The sequence below is a fragment of the Panthera leo genome, chromosome B3 (genome assembly GCF_018350215.1).
Source record: "Panthera leo isolate Ple1 chromosome B3, P.leo_Ple1_pat1.1, whole genome shotgun sequence".
NCBI classification, from domain to species: domain Eukaryota; kingdom Metazoa; phylum Chordata; class Mammalia; order Carnivora; family Felidae; genus Panthera; species Panthera leo.
The window spans coordinates 30,797,947-30,817,256 of NC_056684.1; the positions used below are offsets into that span (position 1 = coordinate 30,797,947).

The following is a 19,310-nucleotide window of genomic DNA, read 5'->3' on the forward strand; positions in this document are numbered from 1 at the left end:
CCGGCATAGGAGAGAGAGCGGACTGCCTGTACTCCTAAAAAGCGGGCGGATCTGGGGGAAGATTCAGGACCCAGGGCCTGGAGGGCTTTGAATGCCCAGCCCCGAGATCGGGGTTCTTCCCGTTGGCGAAAGGAGCCCCGAGGAGCTTGTGGTCAGGCCTCGGCAGGGCCAAGTCACCGGGCAGGAATGGTCCCGAACAGTGCATCACAAAAGGACCCCTGCCTGGGCCAACCGAAAAAGCGCCAGCCAGTGAAGGCGGAAATAACGGCCCGCGAGCGACCGGACGGCGGCTGCACTCCCGGAATTCACGATGGTGGGCGGAGCCGGAAACTCCCGGCGCGCGGCGGGTGGGCCCGGCGGCGCGGCAGCGGCCAAAAGGGTGGGCCCGGCCCTCCCTGAGCAGCTGATTGGTCTGCCCCGGTCAGCAGTGGCCGCGGCTCCTGGAACTGTCACCTCCTCCTGGTGAGTCCTGGGTTCGAGCCTGGGCCCCGCCGGCTCCCGAATTGCCCTTCGGCGCCCGGCTGCTTCTCCCTCTGGCCGGCTGGTACTCCTGGACTCCCGAGGCGTCCCCTGGAGAGGCAAAGCCAGGCTCAGGCTCCCGTTGGGCGCGCTGCCGCTCTTCTGTTACAGGCGGTCGGGCCAGGACCCCTCAGGGACTTTTTGTGGGGGAGGGGCGAATCGTGCAAGGCCTAGGGGGCCGCGCTCCTAGAGAAAGGCAATGCGGGGCTGTGGCGGGGAGGAGGACCGAGTGGAGCAGGTAGTGTCCCCGGGGCTGGAACCCCGTGGAAGCAGTAGTGGAGGCATAGATCCCCGCCTGGGGAGTGGGAGGCGGGGGCGGCGGAGGGGGGAGGAGGAGGCGGCAGAGGCAGTAGGGGACGCGCGTGAGTCTGGCTGAGACCACCCGGGCTAAGGTCAGGACCCTTGGAGGCAGCCCCATCCAAGGAATGGGTTGAAAGAGCAGGAGCCCGCCAAGAACAGCCACAAAGATACAGAGGGCCGCCCCAGTATCCAAGGCGTGTGTAATGATTTTGTGATTCTTGGCGGAACGGGAGGCCACACCAAGATAAAAGCATGGCAAGGCCTAATGAGTGTATTTCAGATTTGGTCATTACTTTGGCAAGCCGAGGACATCAGGAATTCTTTAAAAGATTGTGTTAAAGAAGTGTTTAGACGTGTACACAAGTACAGGAAAATACGGAAAATAGCATACCATTATGAATCCCACGTAATCATCACCCAGCTCAACCACAAATGGCCACCCTGGTTGCATTACATGTATGTTAAGATTCACTGGGGCACCTGGGTGGCTCAGTCGGTGAAGCCTCCGACTTTGACTCAGGTCAGGATCTCGTGGTTTGTGAGTTGGAACCCCACAATCGGGCTCTGCGAGGACAGCGTGAAGCCTGCCTTGGATCCTGTCCCCCTCTCTCTGCCCCTCCCCAGCTTGCACTCTTTCTCTCTCTCTCAAAAATAAATAAGCATTAAAATTTTTTTAATTAAAAAAAAGATTCACCTCAAAACCATACCAGTAATATGTCAATCTTAAATTTAAGAAAAAGTTCCCTTCATGTTTAATGAGGATAGAGGTTCAGTTTTGCAAGATGAGAAGAGTTCTGGAAATTGGTTGCACAACAATGTGAATGTACGTAACACTACTGAACTGTAACCTAAGATGGTTAAGACGGTAAATTTTATGTCATGAGTTTCTAACCACAATTTATTTTAAGTTCCTCTCAAATTAAAAAAAAAAAAAATGCTGCAAATTAGGGGGGGGGGTGGTCTGACTTCAAATGTGCAATGGAAAGTAATTCATTGCCAAATAGAGACCCATAATGTTGTTATTAACCATGGAGGCTCTGGAATGAACCTGTTGGTTTTGGTGCTCAGAGCAGTGGGACCTGGCCTGGGGTGGAGTTTAAGCACTGAGGATGCCTTCTGTTTTATACTACACCTAAAGGGTTAGGCCAGCCCAGCTTTGTGAGTCTGATTTCTCCTAAATGTTCTTTTTTCTTACAGTCTGAGGCACACCTTTAACCCTTAGCTAAGCTCCTATGCCCTTCATACCTTCATTCACAGAAAGGTGAGTGACGTGTGAATTCACCTCTTTCTCTCTACTCCCATTCTTTAGGGCACACCTGGGTACTCTGTCTCCAATCTACTCCATCTCCCAAATGTACCACATATCAGTCTTTCACACACCTTGGTGTTAACTGGTAGGTAGCCTTCTACATCTAGCTCTTTGACAAGTGAGTCCTACATAGGTAGCCCTGAAACCTTCCTTTTGTCCACTCCAAACAAACAAACAAACAAACAGACAAACAAAACAAAATATACAATGAGAAAGCAACTGCCAGGTTTGGGATTGGGGCTCCTCTTGTCTTGCTGTAAGGGCTCAGGACCAGTATTTCTCCTGGAGCTAAATTTTCTAACGTAAGTTGGCATTTATTAGAAAGTTAAACAACAGTTGGGTAAAATCTGCATCAGCAAGTTATATTAGAGGGACCCCTGGGTGACTCAGTCAATTAAGCATCCAACTTTGGCTCAGGTCATGATCTCATTGCTCATGGGTTCGAGCCCTACATCGGGCTCTGTGCTGACAGCTCAGAGCCTGGAGCCTGCTTCAGATTCTGTGTCTCCCTCTCTCTGCCTCTCTCTGTAAGAATAGATAAACATTAAAAAAAAATTTTTTTTTAAAGGGAAAGTTATATTAGAGGGGTGCCTGGCCGCCTCAGTTGGTGGAACACGCTATTCTTGATCTTGTGGTGAGTTCAAGCCCCACATTGGGTGTAGAGCTTACTTAAAAAAATAAAATAGGGACACCTGGGTGGCTTAGTCAATTAAGTGTCCAACTCTTGATTTTGAATCGGGTCATAATCTCAGGGCTATGGGATCAAAGCCCCACGTCAGGCTTTGAATTGAGTGTGGAGCCTGCTTGATATTCTCTCTCTCTCCCATAGCCCTCTCCCCTGCTCACGCCGTTGTCTCTCTCTCTAAAATAAAATAAAATAAAATGTGTGCATTTTTTAAAAAGTTATATTAATATTAAAAGTTATTGAGTAATGGCTATTTAGAACTACTCAGGAAAAAATTAGGTACTTGATCATATCACTGGACATCAATGATGGTAAAAAGAAATTAGTGACGGGCTAATGGTGATGAATGACAAAGCAAAAGTTAGCAGGGTGAACTTGATTTGTCTTGATGTATATATAAGTTTATATCGGTACACTGAGAGCTATCAAGATGATAAATATTGAAATATCTGCAGGAATTAATGTTATGCTCATATATAACTCGTTTACCCTTTAACTTCCTCTCTCCCCATGGAAACAGTTGTGATTTTGGATCAAGTGAGTTTTTTTTAGGAATGTAGCCATCATGTTACATCATAACTGCCTGTACACAGGAGGTGATATGAAATGAATGAACCATTTTCTTATGTTTTCCTTTGTAGGGAAGATGGAAGAGCTGAGTCAAGCCCTGGCCAGTAGCTTTTCTGTGTCTCAAGATCTGAACAGCACAGCTGCCCCACACCCCCGCCTGTCCCAGTACAAGTCCAAGTACAGTTCCTTGGAGCAGAGTGAGCGGCGCCGCCGACTATTGGAACTGCAGAAATCGTAAGGGATGCTTTAACTCTTTGCTTTCTCTTTCCAGGCTGGGAGCCTCCAATCAGGAGGCTCTAGGCTTGTTTCTTTGAAGTAGACCCTTAGTAGGTACACCTTGCCCATGAGGTTGGGAGGGGTAAATCCTGGCAGAGGTAGACATCCTTTATACCCAGAGCTTAGGAAAAGATGGAGACGTAGGGAAAGGCTGAAGTTTGAAAGCAAAAGCTCAGTTATTTGGTTAAATTTTTCTTTTTTCCCTGGCAGCAGCATTGAGCTTTGCGATTTAGGGACTTGGGAAGGCCACACCCAGACTTCCACTCCCCACATTCCCTGTGTGGCTTCTGCACTCTGAATCCTGGCATTGGTGTGGTCTTCCTGTCTGCCTTCAGCCCGAATGTTTCCGTGGAGCCCTTGAGAATTCAATACAAATAATTCCACAGGGAATCTGAGGAAATGTCTTCCATACACTTAATTCTCAATGCCAAGATGAGCAAGCAGGGGAAGAGAGCAGGATAGGAGTGTCTGAGGCTGGGCTGCTCTGAAATCAGGGCCTATCCTTGTATTCTGAGTACAACACAGGCCTTTTCTGGGTAATAAGGAATAGAGGATTAGAAAGAACTAATTTTTTTTTAATGTTTATTTATTTTTGAGCGAAAGAGGGGATGGGGGAGGAGGGGCAGAGAGAGGAGGACAGAGGAAGTAGGCTCTGTATTGACAGCAGAGAGCCCAACGCAGGGCCCACATTCATGAACCTCTAGATCATGACCTGAGACAGAGTTGGATGCATATCCAGCTGAGCCACCAGGTGCCCCCTTCCTTATTCTTGAATTAAAACACCATCGTGCTTTCATACGCCTCTCTGGTGTGCACCCTCACGTGAATGTGCAAGAACTCATGTGTCTGAGAGTATCTGAGGAGAACCGGCTGAGCTGGTCTCACTGCCTCCGTAGTGGATTTCTTGCCTTAGCATTGAGGGAACCAAGTGCAGGAGGTTACGAGGTATCTACAGATCACTTTGGAACAATTAGGTTCCAAACGGTTCTTATTCTTTCTTAACTAATTGCCCAAGCTTTCTAGAATACGTAGTTTTTTTCAAAAGAGAGAAGGATAACAATAAAGCAAAAACAAGTAAAAGATAGATTAAATCGTAAGCTAAGAGGCCTGTTTTGAAATTTAGATAAGAACTAGAAGAAGGCCTGGCCGCTCCTCAGAAAGCTATGGAAGTTGGAAAATCCCAGAAGTGGTCCTTGTTTTAAACTCCTCACCACGTCTCAGTGATTCTTCTCTTCAATCACCCAGGGCCTTTGGACTAGATGCCTGCCAGGCAGGAAAGTGTCAGCTCTCACCTGGGTAGAGGTGTGGGAGTCTGGAATGGGGTGGGTGGGAGTGGGGTCGGCTTTTCCAGCTAGTGAACCTTGAAAATTCCTTTCAACGTTTTACTTTGCCCGTTTTTAAGAAATTCTGAGGAAGGCTGAGTGGGTTCAGAGGGTGCTTCCTATCTAGGACCAGTGAGGGGGCCATGACTAGTTTAGCCTTATGAAGGAAAATCTACCATCTCTTCCACTAGAATCCCCAGGGTCTCTTGAACTTGGGCCCTTTGAATTAAGCTAAACTTGTCACATTGTAGGGGGTCTTCCTATGAGACATAAAGGCCTGTCCTTGTGCATTCTTTCCTCCAGCAAGCGGCTGGATTACGTGAACCATGCCAGACGACTGGCTGAAGATGACTGGACAGGGATGGAGAGTGAGGAAGAAGATGATAAAAAAGATGATGAAGAGATGGATGTTGACACTGGCAAGAAGTTACCAAAACGCTATGCTAATCAAGTGAGTAGTCCAGAGGAGGTGAGGCCAGGTCAAATCCCACTAAAGGAAATGTTGCCATAAAGAGAGGAGGAAGAGGGGGCACCTGGGTGGCTCAGTCAGCTGAGTATCTGACTTCAGCTCAGGTCATGATCTCGAGGTTCATGAGTTCAAGCCCCCACATCGGGCTCTCTGCTGTTAGCACGGAGCCTGCTTCGGATCCTCGGTTTCCCTCTCTCTGCGCCTCCCCACTGATTCTCTCTCTCTCTTTCTCTCTTTCTCAAAAATAAAGTAAACATTAAAAAAAAAAAAAGAGGAGGAGACGGGAGAAAGGAATGGGGATAGCAAAGAAGCTGCTGCTGTGCATGAAGTGTATGGACTAGGGAAAGAGATGGCTTACAGTGCCATGTGCTGACTGGGGGTCACGGAGGGAGGCTGTGGCTGGTGGGTTTGAGAACTTTTACACCCTACGATAACCAAAGGCCACCGGCCTGCTGCAGAAGACCTCTGAGCTATTGATACACTAACAGACTGCATGCACTTGTCATTTCTTAGTGGTAGCTGTAAAGCGGTTCCGGATCGGGCCTGCCCAGTCCAGCACTGCCCCCACTCCATCTCCTAGGTTGGTCGTCTTTCCCAAGCAAGGGACTACCATGCCAGTCTTGGATCTTCACATTCAGATGGTGCAAGGTGGGAAGTACAGCTGCCCTTGAATATGAGGAGCCTGCACGGCCACCCCAGCCAGCCAATTGGCCTACGTAAGGTTGAGGCCGTAAAACAACGGCTGACTATAACAAACGTGACTAAGTGGCCTGTAGGTTGCAGAAAGAAACTGGTGTGGTTTGTGGAGCCATAGGAGAAGCAGGCATGGAAACTGTTCAGTGCTTCAGGCAGTCCAGGTATTCTAGAAGGCAGGGTATCGGTCCAAGTGGGATTGGGCATCTACCTTTCTATTATATTCTTCTCTCTATAACCCAAGTGTCTTGTTACCTCAGAATCCTTTCCCACCTTTAGAATATGGTTTCTGGGTGCACACACTCCCATCTTCTTTCTGTGCCCCAACTACAGCATGGATAACATCCTTTATGACAGAGTATAGTTCAGTTCTATTCAGCAAGCATTTTTGAAGGCCCTGCCCTGTATTAAGCTAGGCTGTGTGTGGGAAGGTAGACAAGGGCCAGAAATGGCCCCTGTGCTCCCGAAATAAGTGGAGATTGTGGTTTTTGCTACAAGAAAGTGAGATTAACTTCCAACAGGGAAGGAAGTAGGGTTGTGAAATCAGGAAAAGGTTAATGAACAAGGAGGCAGGTTTGAAGCATGAGTAGGACATTGATAGGCAGAGGTGCATTCCAGGCAGCAGGAACAGGATGAGCAAGAGCCCTGAGGTGGGAGGAGTATATGGTGTGTTGAGAGCAGTATGCAGGCCAGTAAGGATAGAGCAGCATAGGCTTAGGGGAAGGAATACAGCAGAAATAGGTGCAGGAGGGGTGCCTGCCTGGCTCAGTCAATAGAGCACATGACTCTTGATCCTTGGGATTATGGATTTGAGCCCCACCTAGGTGGAGAGATTACACCTTTAGAAAAGATTACATCCTTTAAAAATGACTCATTCTGGGAAGTACAAAAGCCCTGAGTTTGGGGCACCTAGGTGACTCAGTCTATTGAACTTTGGACTCTTGATTTCGGCCCAAGTCATGATCCCACATCTTATGAGTTCGAGCCCCATGTCCAGCTCTGTGCTGACAGCAAGGAGCCTGCTTGGGATTCCTTCTCTCTCTCTCTCTCTCAAAATAAATAAACGTTTAAAAACAAAGAAATATGTGCAAGAGTTTAGACTTTATTTATTTATTTATTTACTGATTTTAAGGTTTTTGTTTGTTTTGTTTTCTTTTGAGAGAGAGAGAGCATGAGCAGGGGAGGGACAGAGAGAGAAAGGAAGAGAGAGAATCCTAAGCAGACTTTACACTGTCAGCACAGAGCCCTGCTTGGGGTTCAAACTCATGAACCATGAGATCATGACCTGAGCCAAAATCAAGAGTTGGATGCTTAACTGACTAAGCCACCCAGGTCCCCCTAGACTATGGTTTAGATTTCGGGGAACCACCAAGAATTGTTGAGCCAGGGACAGAGTTGATACTTTGTATGACATGCCCATCAGTGTATATAAAAGGGTCTGGAAGAGAGAGACTGTAGTAGGGAGCTTAACTTTGCTAAAACCATCTGATGATGAGTGCTGAAGGCAGTGAAGGTGTAAAGAAAATGAGGTCATGAATATGAGAAGTATTGCCAGGTTGAACAGATGGAATTTAACAGTAGATTGGATAGAAGAGGCAATATGAGAAGTGGTTAAATGTTTAAGCTCTGAAGTCACATTGACCTGACCTCAAAGCCAGGCTTTTTGTTGACCTTAAGCAAGTTACTTAACCTCTCTAAATCTCTGGTTTCTTATCTGTAGATGAGGATATTTACAGTACTATTTCATAGGATTGTTAGAAGGATTAAATGAGATAGTATACCCTAAATACTTAGCCAGGAGCCCCACAAGTATTAGGTACTATTTTTTTAAACAGCCTTGAGATAAATTCACATACCATACAATTCACACATTTACAGGGTTTTGACACATTCAGTGGTTTTTAATATATTTACAGGGCTGTGCAACTGTTACCACTATCTAATTCCAGAACATTTCATCACCCCAAAAAGGACCCTCATACCCATCAGCAATCAGTTCCCATTCTTCCTTTCCCCCAGCCCTTAGCAATCAGTAATCTACTTTCTTTCTCTATGGATTTGCCTCTTCTAGACATTTCATATAAATGGAATCATACAAGATGTACCCTTTTTGCCTGGTTTTCTTCACTTAGCATAAGGTTTTCAAGGTTCATCTGTGTTAGAGCATGTGTTAGAACTTCATTTCTTTTTATTGCCAAATAATATTCTGTTGGGGCGCCTGGGTGGCTCAGTCAGCTAAGCATCCAACTTCAGCTCAGGTCATGATCTTGGGGTTCATGAGTTCGAGCCCCACGCCGGGCTCTGTGCTGATAGCTCAGAGCCTGGATGGAGCCTGCTTTGGATTCTGTGTCTCCCTCTCTCTCTGCCCCTCTCCCGCTGTGCTCACTCTCTCTCAAAAATAAATAAACATTAAAAAAATCTTTTCTATTGTATAGATATACTACACTTTGTTTATCCATTTATCCATTGGTGACCATTAGAGTTGTTTCCCTTTTTGGCTATTGTGAATAATGCTTCTGTGAACATTCACACACAAGTTTTTGTGTGGATATGTTTTCATTTCTCTTGGGTATATACCTGGAAATGGAATCACTAGGTCATATGGTAACTCCGTGTTTAACATTTTGAGGAACTGTCAGGCTGTTTTCCAAAGTGACTACAATGTTTTACATTTCCACCAGCCGTGTATGAGGGCTCCAGTGTCTCCACACCTTGCCAGTGCTTGATATTGTCCATCCTTGTGAGTAGAGCCACCCTAGTGGGTGTGAAGTTGTGTCTCAGGGTTTTGATTTGCATTTCCCTAATGACTAATGATATCCAGCATCGTTTTCACATGCTTATTAACCATTTGTATATCTTTTTTGGAGAAATGTCTATGCCCCTTTTTCATTGGGTTGCCTTTTATCATTAAGTTGTAAGAGTTCTTTATATATTCTAGATACAAGTCTCTTATCAGATACATAATTTCCAATATTTTCTCCCATTCTGTGGGTTATCTTTTTATTTTGCTGTTGGTATCAGTGGCAGCACTAAAGTTTTAAATTTTGGTGTAGTCTTATTTATAGCTCCTGTGTTTTGTCACTTGTGCTTTTGGTGTTGTAGCAGTACCATTCTTTAAGGAAGTGTTGATTACGCCTTGGTTTAAGATTCGGTAACAGAGAGTGGTGTTGCTATTAACAGGGCTACAGGATGTAGAAAGAGAAAGGGGGGGTTTCAGGGATGGAAGGTACTTGGGTGACCAAAGGCAGTGAATCCTGTTTTGGGTACATTGAGTTTAAGGTACAGAGAGAGCAAGCAGAGAAAGAGATACCTCCTGGACAGGTGCAAATATGGGTCTGGAGGAAAAGAAAGCAATTTGGAAATGAAAAAGAAGGAGAATTAGGAGGTGTCCTCTCAGAAATGGCAGGTGAGACTGCAAACATAATGCGGTCCAGCCCCAGTGGGGCAGCATCTAAGAGAAAAGAAGGGGAACCTAAAACAGCCTCCTGAACATTCTCTACATTGCTTTGGGGGAGCATTTGGAGGAATGTTTGGCAGGATAAAGAATAGCACCGTGTCATGGGGCTAAGGGAACATGCGTCAAGGAGGACAAAGAGGTGATGACAAGCAGTGTCACACCAGGAGTGGAGCCGGGAGGATAAGGTGGGGGAGAGGGAAGAGAGAGAGGAGGTCACTGATGGCTGTTGGCAGGGCTGTTGGCAGGGCTGTTGGCAGGGCTGCAAATCTGGACTGAGGGTGTCAGAGTGGGCGGGAGGGCAGCATCAAGAAATATGAAGTTGTTGGGGCGCCTGGGTGGCTCAATCGGTTAAGTGTCCGACTTTTGATTTTAGCTCAGGTCATGATCTTGTGGTTCATAAGCTTGAGCTCTGAGTCAAGCTCTGTGATGACGGTGCGGAGCCTGCTTAGGATTCTCTCTCCCTCTCCCTCTGTCCTTCCCCACTCGTGCTTTCTCTCTCACAAAATAAATAAACTTTAAATAAAGAAAAGAAATATAAAGTTGTTTTAAAAAGGAGAAAGTAGAATAGTTTAACAGAAACGCAGTGATTAAAGGTTTTCATTTTTGTTTTGTTTTTTATGATTAGGGCTTGAGCATTTTGTGGGCCAAGGGGAAGGAGAGATGAGAGATTCCGTGGGAGGGAGTAGTTGATAGGCCAGTCTCTGTGTAGATGGGAGGGATTATGAGCCATGAGTGGAAGAGTTCATCTTTGCAGATTCATTTTGCCACCCGTGTCCCCCCACCCCCGTTTTTTAAGGCAGTTTTCCCAAAATCTTTTGGTAAGGTATTTGGGGTCACCAGTTTGAGAAATGATCTAGATTAAGAGCATCTCAAGGTCAGGGACCTTATTCATCTCTGAGGTTATAGCTCCTAGAACATAATAGTTATGAGAACGGCAGGCAGATGGACAAAGTAAGATGAGGAAGAGGGTCCCGTCACCCAGACACAGGAAGCAAGGTAGTAAGAATTATGGATGCAGGAAATGAAGATGAGGAGAGAAGTTGAAGTTCACAGTGAAGTTCACGCAGCCTCCATTGAGTCAGTGTCAGTTGAGACAAGTCAACTAAGAGCAAGCGGGTGCAGGTCCACTGTCAGCCTACATGTATTCTCACTTTATATATATAGGATATGAACTTTCTGTTGGTGCAGATGTCGCAGCAGCACACCGCTGCTGATTTTTCTTTTTAATATATATATATTTTTTTAAGTAATCTCCAACACCCACCGTGGGGCTCAAACTCACAACTTTGAGATCAAGATTCGCATATTTCACAGACTGAGACAGCCACGCACCCCACCCCTGTTGATTTTTAACGCCATTTTTTGGTGTTCCCAGTTGATGCTGTCTGAGTGGTTGATTGACGTCCCTTCAGATCTGGGGCAGGAATGGATTGTGGTCGTGTGCCCTGTTGGAAAAAGAGCCCTGATCGTGGCCTCCAGGGTGAGTAGTGGCCCCCTCCCTATACCAGCATGCCTAGTCTGTAGTGGGAAGGATTCTCTGCACTTCGTGTTCCTCATCTACACCTGGCATGGGGATTGAAAGGCTTTTCTGCAGGAGGGATTTGTCGAGAGCCATCTTTGCGCTGATGATACCTGCAGATTGTGAGGCAAGAGGGTGAGGAGACCTGATGCCTAATGGGAATGGTAACTTCCCACACAGGGCTTTACCAGTGCCTACACCAAGAGTGGTTACCGTGTCAACAGGTTTTCTTCCCTGCTGCCAGGAGGCAACAGGCAAAACTCAGCGACAGCAAAAGGTACCTACATAAAATTATCTATTTATTAAGTTTAAAAAAAAATTTTTTTTGAAATACATATATATATATTTAAGTAATCTCTACCCCCAACAGGGGTTCGAACTCATGACCCCGAGATCAAGAGTCACATGCTGTACCAATTGAGCCAGCCAGATGCCCCTGTTTATTAAGTTTTACAATTCGTAAAAGACAGTAGAAGTTCCTTGGTTATGTATTTTAAAGGCTCCCTTTTTAAAATTTTTTTTAATGTTTTATTTATTTTTGAGAGTGAGAGTATGAGCAGGAGTAAGGAAGTGACAGAGAGAGGGGGGAACGGAAGATCTGAAGCAGGCTCTCTACACTGAGAGCAGCAAGCCCAATGTGGGGCTTGAACTCAAAAACTGTGAGATCGTGACCTGAGCCAATGTCAGGTGCTCAACCAACTGAGCCACCCGGGGGCCTCTAAAGACTCACTTTGAAAGCATACCTTTGAAACTGTATATCTGGATTCAGGCTATCTTCTTCAAGGTCAGGCCTCCTCAGTTGCAGAATAGATGCAGCCCTGTGAGGCCTACTGGGCAACAAATCCCTGGATTAAAGTCAACACACCCTTCCCACAGACATCCATTACAAGGTGACCCGAGCAGTTTTGAGGGAAAAGGTCCCTCAGAACGCTGAGTGTAAAGTATAATAAACTGTTGCTGGGGCTTCCTGCTAAATTCCCTTTTCTCCTATATTTTCTCCTGTATCATCGTCCAAACCTTAGCCTCTCCCTCTAACCTGAGCTCGGCTGAGGAGATAAAGATCATGGAGGTTAAATAAGTTGCTCACTGTCATTCATGGAGAAGGTGGCAGAGCTGGGCCTGAGGCCTGCTCTCTTTTCTGCGTGCTCAGGCTCCCTCGGTGGTTCCTTGTGTGCTTGGTACTGAGCCCAGGCTTTTCTACTGGCTTTCAGAACCTCTCACACATGAGCCTTGGTTCACCCATCCTCATGTCTTTCCCCTCCGCGATATACCCACTCCTAGCTTTGTTCAGCTGGCTTGCCTCCCTGCTTCCCACATGTACCATGTTCATTTCACCTCTACACCTTTGCTCATGGCACATCAGTTCTCCAGCCTGAAATGCTCTCCCACCTCCCCTCTACCCTATTGTTTTAACCCTCTGATCTCAGAAGACTGTGTTCACATACCATCTCTTCCATGCAGCATCGCCTGCTGCTCTGATCTCGCTCCTCCGGAATTCCTGTTGCTCTTAGGTCGTGTTGTACAGCTCAGCTCTCAGTTCTCTTCTCTATGATCATCTTATCTCCTTCACTGGATTGTAAGGTTTTTAGTATATGTGCTGCCAAAGCGAGCACTGGATTATAAGGTCCTTAAAGGCAAGAATTACTTACAGGTAATATTCCACGCAGATCATAGTACTTACAATAGGAACTCAAAAGGGCATGTAAATTCAAATGGAAGATTACTTGCCTTTTGGACTGGAGTTTTTCTAAGGTGAGTAAATGTTCCAGTTTATTGAAAAGTTCAGAATAGGGCCACTGGGTGGCTCAGTCAGTTAAGCGTCTGACTTCAGCTCAAGTCATGATCTCACAGTTCATGAGTTCGAGTCCTGCGTCGGGCTTTGTGCTGACAGCTCAGAGCCTGGAGCCTGCTTTGGATTCTATTGTCTCCCTCTCTCTCTGCCCCTCCTCCACCCTCTCCAAATAAATAAACATTAAAGTCAATAAATAATTAAATACAGAAAATAAAAGTTCAAAATTCCCACCTGGCTTAAGAGTTGCCTTGATCCCACTCATGCTGTCCTACCTCGAGTTGCCCTTAACCTGCCCAGGAGCGAGAAAGGGCCGTGAAGGCGCATCTGGGTGGCTCCGTCGGTTAAGTGTCAGACTTTGGCTCAGTGTATGATCTCCCAGTTCGTGAGTCCACGCACTAACCGTGCAGATCCTGCTTGGGATTCTCTCTTTCTCCCTCACTCTCTCCCCCACCCCCCACTTGCATTCTCTCTCTCTCCTTCTCTCTCAAAATAAATAATTGAAATAAAATAAAAAAGAAAGGGCCATAAAGAACTTTCTCCCTAAGAAACTCTGATTGGAAAGGGAACCCTGTAGTGACTTTCTGCTCTGTGTCCCCAGACTACACCATTCTGGACTGCATTTACAGCGAGGTGAACCAGACCTACTATGTTCTGGATGTGATGTGCTGGCGGGGACACCCTTTTTATGACTGCCAGGTAGGGATTGATAGTCTCCTCATGTCTTCTCCTATTTTCTCCTCTCCTGGGAAAGTGGCCCAGCATGTGGGTTTGGTACGTGACCAGCTTCTTGGTATGCACAGGATGTGGTATATCAAGAACATTATCTAATGTTCCTTGCCTCTTTGAGTGTGTTTAAATTAGCTTTGTTTTAAAAAAAGAAGGAGGAGGAACTAAGGGAAGTACAGCAAATCTTGAGGGGAGAAAAGAGAGAAATGGAGTGGAGGGGCAGGCTGGGACTCTGTAGAAGCTGCAGCCACCCCCTCACTCTCTCTGGAGTGTGGGAGGATTGCTGGTGGGGAGGACCGTGGGCAGCGGGGATGGTACCTGTGCAGGTGGCACAAGGAAGAGAAGGTAGAATGAAGTCACCATCAAATAGTCTCTGGCCACCTCTACTGCTTCACAACCACATCCTGACCCTGAAAACAGCAGGACCTCCTTGGTTTAACAGAAAGCCTCGAATCTCTGAGGGGCCTGCTCGGGAAGGAGATTTTCCAAGTGAAAAGGGGCCCCGATATTCTCCCCGAAGCGTCACCTTCCGCCAGCATATTTCTGAGATTGTTGATTCTTAGGAGTGACAGTAGCAGTCATCGGAGTAAGGCTAGGTCAGCCCCTCAGATTCCATCTCTGCTCCCAACACTGCCCTGTCACTGTCCCAGTTTTATAGTAGTGATTTTTTGTGTTCCCTGTCAATTAGTGTATCATAGTAGTTCTCAATGTGGTTAGAAATGCAAGTTCCCAGACCTACTGAGTCAGAAACCCTGGGGTCAACTCATGTTTTAATGAGCTCCGGGCGATCCTTGTGCAGGCCCAAGTCTGAGAATCATGGGTTGTCACTGTAGGTTACCTCTTTCCATAGCCGTTAGCCAAAGCATGATTTTCCAAAGAATGCTGCTGAATTCGTAACAATAATAGCCAAGGCTTGTACTGCTGAGCACTTTGTGAGCATTATCTCATTGAAGCCCTTACAAGAACTCTATAAGGTGAGTACCGTTGTCATTCCTCATCGTACAGGAACGGAAACAAAGAGCTACAGATGGTAAGTACCTTGCTCAAGTGCAGAGCCACACCTAAAACCCAGATCTCATAAATTCAATCTAGAGCATATTTTCCTTTAATTCTGTTGAAGGATGTTTCATAACATGTATTCACAACTTATAAATTTGGTAACTAAAACTACCTATATTTCTATAATATATAGAAATAACTGTGTTGTTGTTCTTTTAATTTTTAAAAGCAAAATAATGGACAAGAAACAAAAGGTACTAAATAGCTACAGAAGGGTACATACCAGTAATTCAGAGAATGAAGTATATATGAGAAGTTAAAACTCTATAGTAGCTTCTAATCCTCAGAATTAAAATAAAACAAAGGCTAACATAATGTGCTCTGGAGTTAGAGTCCTGGGACCCATGGTATTTTCTGTGGGCAAATGATATAATCCCTCTGAGCCTCAGAGTGCTCACCTGTAAAATGGAGATGATGGTAATCCAGCTCTCAGAGGGTGGTTGAGTACTAATCAGGGTGTGTAAAGTCCTTAGTATGGGGCCTGCCACATAGTAGGCCTTCAGTGATCAGTGATCAGCTCTACTACCATTAAAAATCCTATTGGATTTTAAGAAAAAAATCTCCAAAAATTTTATATAAGTATCTTTCTGACCTTATGGCAGTGTTTGAAGAGACATGAGATCAATGCTAGAAGAGCTTAGATCTTCATAAACTACATGACTATTTCGGATGGAGTGTGTTTGTTCACATCATCATTTGATGTGAGCAGCATTTCATCTTTCTGTTTCCCTCCTCTGTGGCAGACTGATTTCCGGTTCTACTGGATGCATTCAAAGTTACCAGAAGAAGAAGGACTGGGAGAGAAAACCAAGCTCAATCCTGTAAGGCCTGGTGTTAGGATTGCTGGATTCTCTATGGGGATTGGTTTGGACTGGTCTGTTATCTAAATATAATAATTATGAATGGACTTATCTTTTTAATTTTGAAGGAGCATGGCATAATGGGAAGGGTGTGGGCTTAACAGCCATCCAGATCTGAACCAGTTTTGGCTTTAACAATTACTAACGTTAACTAACAATTAACAAAGTTACTGACTTCATATAGCCTTAGTTTCTTCATCTGTGTAATAGGGTTAATAACACCTACTTTACAGAGTTGTTCTAAGAACCAAGTGATACAAATGTGCAGGTTCTCTTAACATACTTATGGTATACACTTAATAAATAGTGGTTGTATAAAATGCTAATTATTTTATAATTATTAATAATGCTATCTAGAATAATGTGATCTAGAATAATACTATCTCGAATAATGCTATCTAGAACTCCAGTACAGTGGTTCTCAAACTGTAACGTGCATCAGCAACGTCCGGAAGCCTGGTGAAACGTAGATGCCTGGGCCCTCCTCACCAGTGTTTGTGATTCAGTAGGGCTAGGGTGAAGCCTGATAATTTGTATTTCTAACAAGTGATGCTGGTACTGCTGGTCCACAGTGGACCACTGCTGGTCCACTTTGAGAACTTCTGCTCTTGTATGTGAGCTGAGAATGACCTCATCTAGTCAGCTGACTCCTTTCACAGATGAGAGTGTAAGCTCAGAGAGGGACTACCTTCCCCAACATCCCACAGTCCAGGATGAAAGCCCAAGTGCTTTTGCTATCCACTCTGATTAAATATGCGACAGCTATTTTCAGGGCATTTTATTAGCAAACACCTGTAGATTGGCATTTGATTGTACTTTGTGCAACGCTTTTAAAAGCAATCGGATAACCAGTTACAGGACAATAAATGGGGTCAGTATCTAGTGATGTTATCGGTAAGGTCTTGGGAGAACATGCATTGAGGAAGGGGAACATAGGAGCTGCTCTCTCTGAAATGTTGTTCTAAGCACTCTACGTGTATTATGTCATTGAACCCGTGCAACAACCCCCATGAGGTAGATACTTTCATTATCCTATTTTATAGATGGGAAAGCAGAGGCATATACAGATGAAATGATTGGCAGAGTTGGGAGTCAAACCCAAGCAATCTGACTTACTAGAGTTTTAGTCCTAATCACTTTATTATACTGCTCAGTCTAAAAATCCTTGCTAATGTGGAAGGGGCTTCTCTAGCCCTTCTGTAGGACTGTCATATGGCTGCGAAAATAACATACAACCCCTAAACCTAGCACAGGACACTGGTTCTCAGTCCTGGGTGTGTGTTAAACTCAACTGGACAGCTTTAAAAAAAAAAAATGCCTGGGACCCATCCCAGGCCAATTCAGCCAGAATCTCTGAGTGAGGCATGGGCTTCAGTGATTTTTAAGAGCTTCCCTGATGATTCTTGTGGATAAAGCAAGGTTGAGAACCTCCAACCCAGTAATATGGTGGGGGAGGGGAGGTAGGGAAGGATGAGACTGAACTTTTTTTCTCTGATACAGTTTTTACTTGCTAGAACCAATATTATTTGTAACATGTGCTAATTCTTTGTTGTAATTTATATTTTAGTTTAAATTTGTAGGACTAAAGAATTTCCCTTGTACCCCTGAGAGCCTGTGTCAGGTGCTGTCAATGGATTTCCCTTTTGAGGTAACACAAGCATTGTCTTTATTGCTCTGATGGGATTGCAAGACACAGGGAGCTTGGTTACCCAATGTCTTAGGATATCCTCTGACTTTGCTGTGTCAAAGCATCAGAAAAGGGCTGAAAGCTGATTCCTGGAAAAAGATGTGCCTCTGCCCTTCAGAGCCTCAGCTCTGCTCTGTTAGAGACATCAGAATGCCAAAGCTGCTCGTCTGTGTCCCTCATTTTACAGGTGGAGAGGTGGGGACCCAGGGAGGGACAAGGCTTCCATTCCTAGGTCCTTCTGGGGTGCCTGTTTTCGGCCACAAGCCTGGCTGCCATAGCTGACTGTAAAGTTGGGAGCTCCTGTGACGGACAGACCACAGGGGTTCAAACTCCTTATCCTTCCTTCCTCCCAAGAGCAAATGATGGCTGGGGATGGCAGTGCTTTCTGAACAGTGGTGTGGAGGCAGGGTGACCAACTTGTCCTGGTTTGTCCAGAACTTTCTCGATTTAGCACCAAAATTCTCATGTCTCTAGAAGCTCCTCAGTTCTCAGCAACCTTTTATCATCCTCAGAATCTACAGTTATCCTCTCCAGCCTCAACACACAGACTTTCCTTTGCCCATCGTACCCTTTAAAATTCTGCCTAGTCACGCAGAAGTATTTGCTTGAGCTTGATATAATTTTGTTAAAAGGATCACAGCTTCCCAAATGAGGAAATGGCAAAGGCTGAGTTGCCTTCATTTCTGAGAGTCAATTAAGAAGGTGGTAAGAACACCATCTTTATTTATAACCCTATGCCCCAGTGACAATAAATGCTTTTTAGAGATGAGTCACTGAATCACGGAAAAGAAAATGTGGGACTGTAGAAGGTCTTCCCGTTGAGAAAAACTGAGTTTCCCAGAACATAGCTTGCAGATAATTTAGGGGGAGGTCAGGCAGCCAACAATGGTGTGGGGAACAGGGCTTCTTGACAGCCTGTTTTCCCTGTGTTCAGCAGTCCAGCATCTTGGAGGGGCCTGTCCAGTTCTCCTGGTTTGTGCCCTGTGTGGAGAACATTCCCCATTACAGAGACATCTGAGTACTGAAAAGTACATGGGATCTGGGGACAGAAGACCTGGGTTCACATTGAATTTGTGCTTCATACTGCCTGGGTTTTGGGGGAGGCCCCCAGAGCTAGCCCTAGTGCCATCTTAAACACCCTCAATGGTGGGTAAGAGGGTGAAGTAGTGGGTAGGCAAGCACCCTGTAAACAGGAAAGTGCTGTTTATGTTTTTATTTTCTAAAAGTTAGATTTCTAGGTCATTTCTTCATGTAGAGAAATTGCATGTGTGAGAAACAAGGATTCTTTTTCCACTGGCAGTGATCCAGGAAAGAGAGTTGGCCCATTAGAGCGGCCCCCATATGCATAGGCTCTCCTCGAAATACATGGCCCCAGAAGTCACTTTGGTCTCTGATTTCCCCTTTTCTAGGTAGATGGACTTCTCTTCTACCACAAGCAGACCCACTACAGCCCTGGAAGCACTCCTCTTGTGGGCTGGCTGCGCCCCTACATGGTGTCAGATGTTCTTGGAGTAGCCGTGCCAGCTGGCCCACTGACCACCAAGCCAGAATATGCTGGGCAGCAGCTCCAGCAGATTATTGAGCACAAGAGGAGCCAGGAAGGCATGAAGGAGAAAGTCACACACAAGGCATCTGAGAGTGGACGCTATGAGTTGGAACACCTGTCTACCCCCAAGCTGAAGAGCCCTCCCCATGGCCTTGACCCCCCAGGGAGCCTCATGGAAAACTAAACAGGGTGGCTCCTTGGGGAGTCACAGGATGGGGCTTGGTCCCAGAAGGAAGGCTGGGGAGGAGGACAATGACAACAAACAGGTGACTTCATTTTAGAGTGGACTTTCCAAAGCCACTCCAGCTGGAAACAGCTTATCTCCTGTCTGAAATGCTGGCTCAGACAGTTGAGGGCGGTTTCCAGATTGGATGGATTTGGGATTTGAGAAGTAACTCCTGTGAAAAGTGTATCCCAGATATCTACAATGTAAATATATGTAATTCTTAAGAAAGAAGGTGTTTGTGATTCTTAAAACTTTAGATGGCCATGACCCTCCCCTACCTCCCCCTCCCCCCGCC

General features: G+C 45.6%; 1 protein-coding gene across 5 annotated transcripts; it reads left to right on the forward strand.

The window, feature by feature from the left end:
• The first annotated feature begins 314 nt into the window (after window positions 1-314).
• On the forward strand, window positions 315-19,243 carry SNUPN (snurportin 1). 5 transcript variants are annotated; one of them, XM_042941362.1, is made up of 10 exons: window positions 316-462; window positions 2,017-2,080; window positions 3,455-3,617; window positions 5,285-5,432; window positions 10,976-11,080; window positions 11,300-11,396; window positions 13,510-13,607; window positions 15,440-15,517; window positions 17,124-17,204; window positions 18,653-19,243. In XM_042941362.1, the coding sequence occupies exons 3-10, from the start codon at window positions 3,460-3,462 to the stop codon at window positions 18,971-18,973; spliced, it is 1,086 nt and encodes a 361-aa protein (XP_042797296.1). In that variant the 5' UTR covers window positions 316-462; window positions 2,017-2,080; window positions 3,455-3,459; the 3' UTR covers window positions 18,974-19,243. The 5 variants fall into 5 exon arrangements, with proteins under 5 accessions (XP_042797298.1, XP_042797296.1, XP_042797294.1 ...); XM_042941363.1 differs by lacking the exon at window positions 316-462 and adding an exon at window positions 508-757; XM_042941360.1 differs by lacking the exon at window positions 2,017-2,080 and having other exon boundaries at window positions 317-462.
• Window positions 19,244-19,310: the final 67 nt, after the last annotated feature.

Coding starts and splice junctions, on each gene's coding strand:
- SNUPN (XM_042941362.1), top strand. CDS start 3,460: ATGGAAGAGCTGAGTCAAGCCCTGGCCAGTAGCTTTTCTGTGTCTCAA. Junction 3,618..5,284: donor CTATTGGAACTGCAGAAATC/GTAAGGGATGCT, acceptor TCTTTCCTCCAG/CAAGCGGCTGGATTACGTGA. Junction 11,397..13,509: donor AAACTCAGCGACAGCAAAAG/GTACCTACATAA, acceptor CTGTGTCCCCAG/ACTACACCATTCTGGACTGC.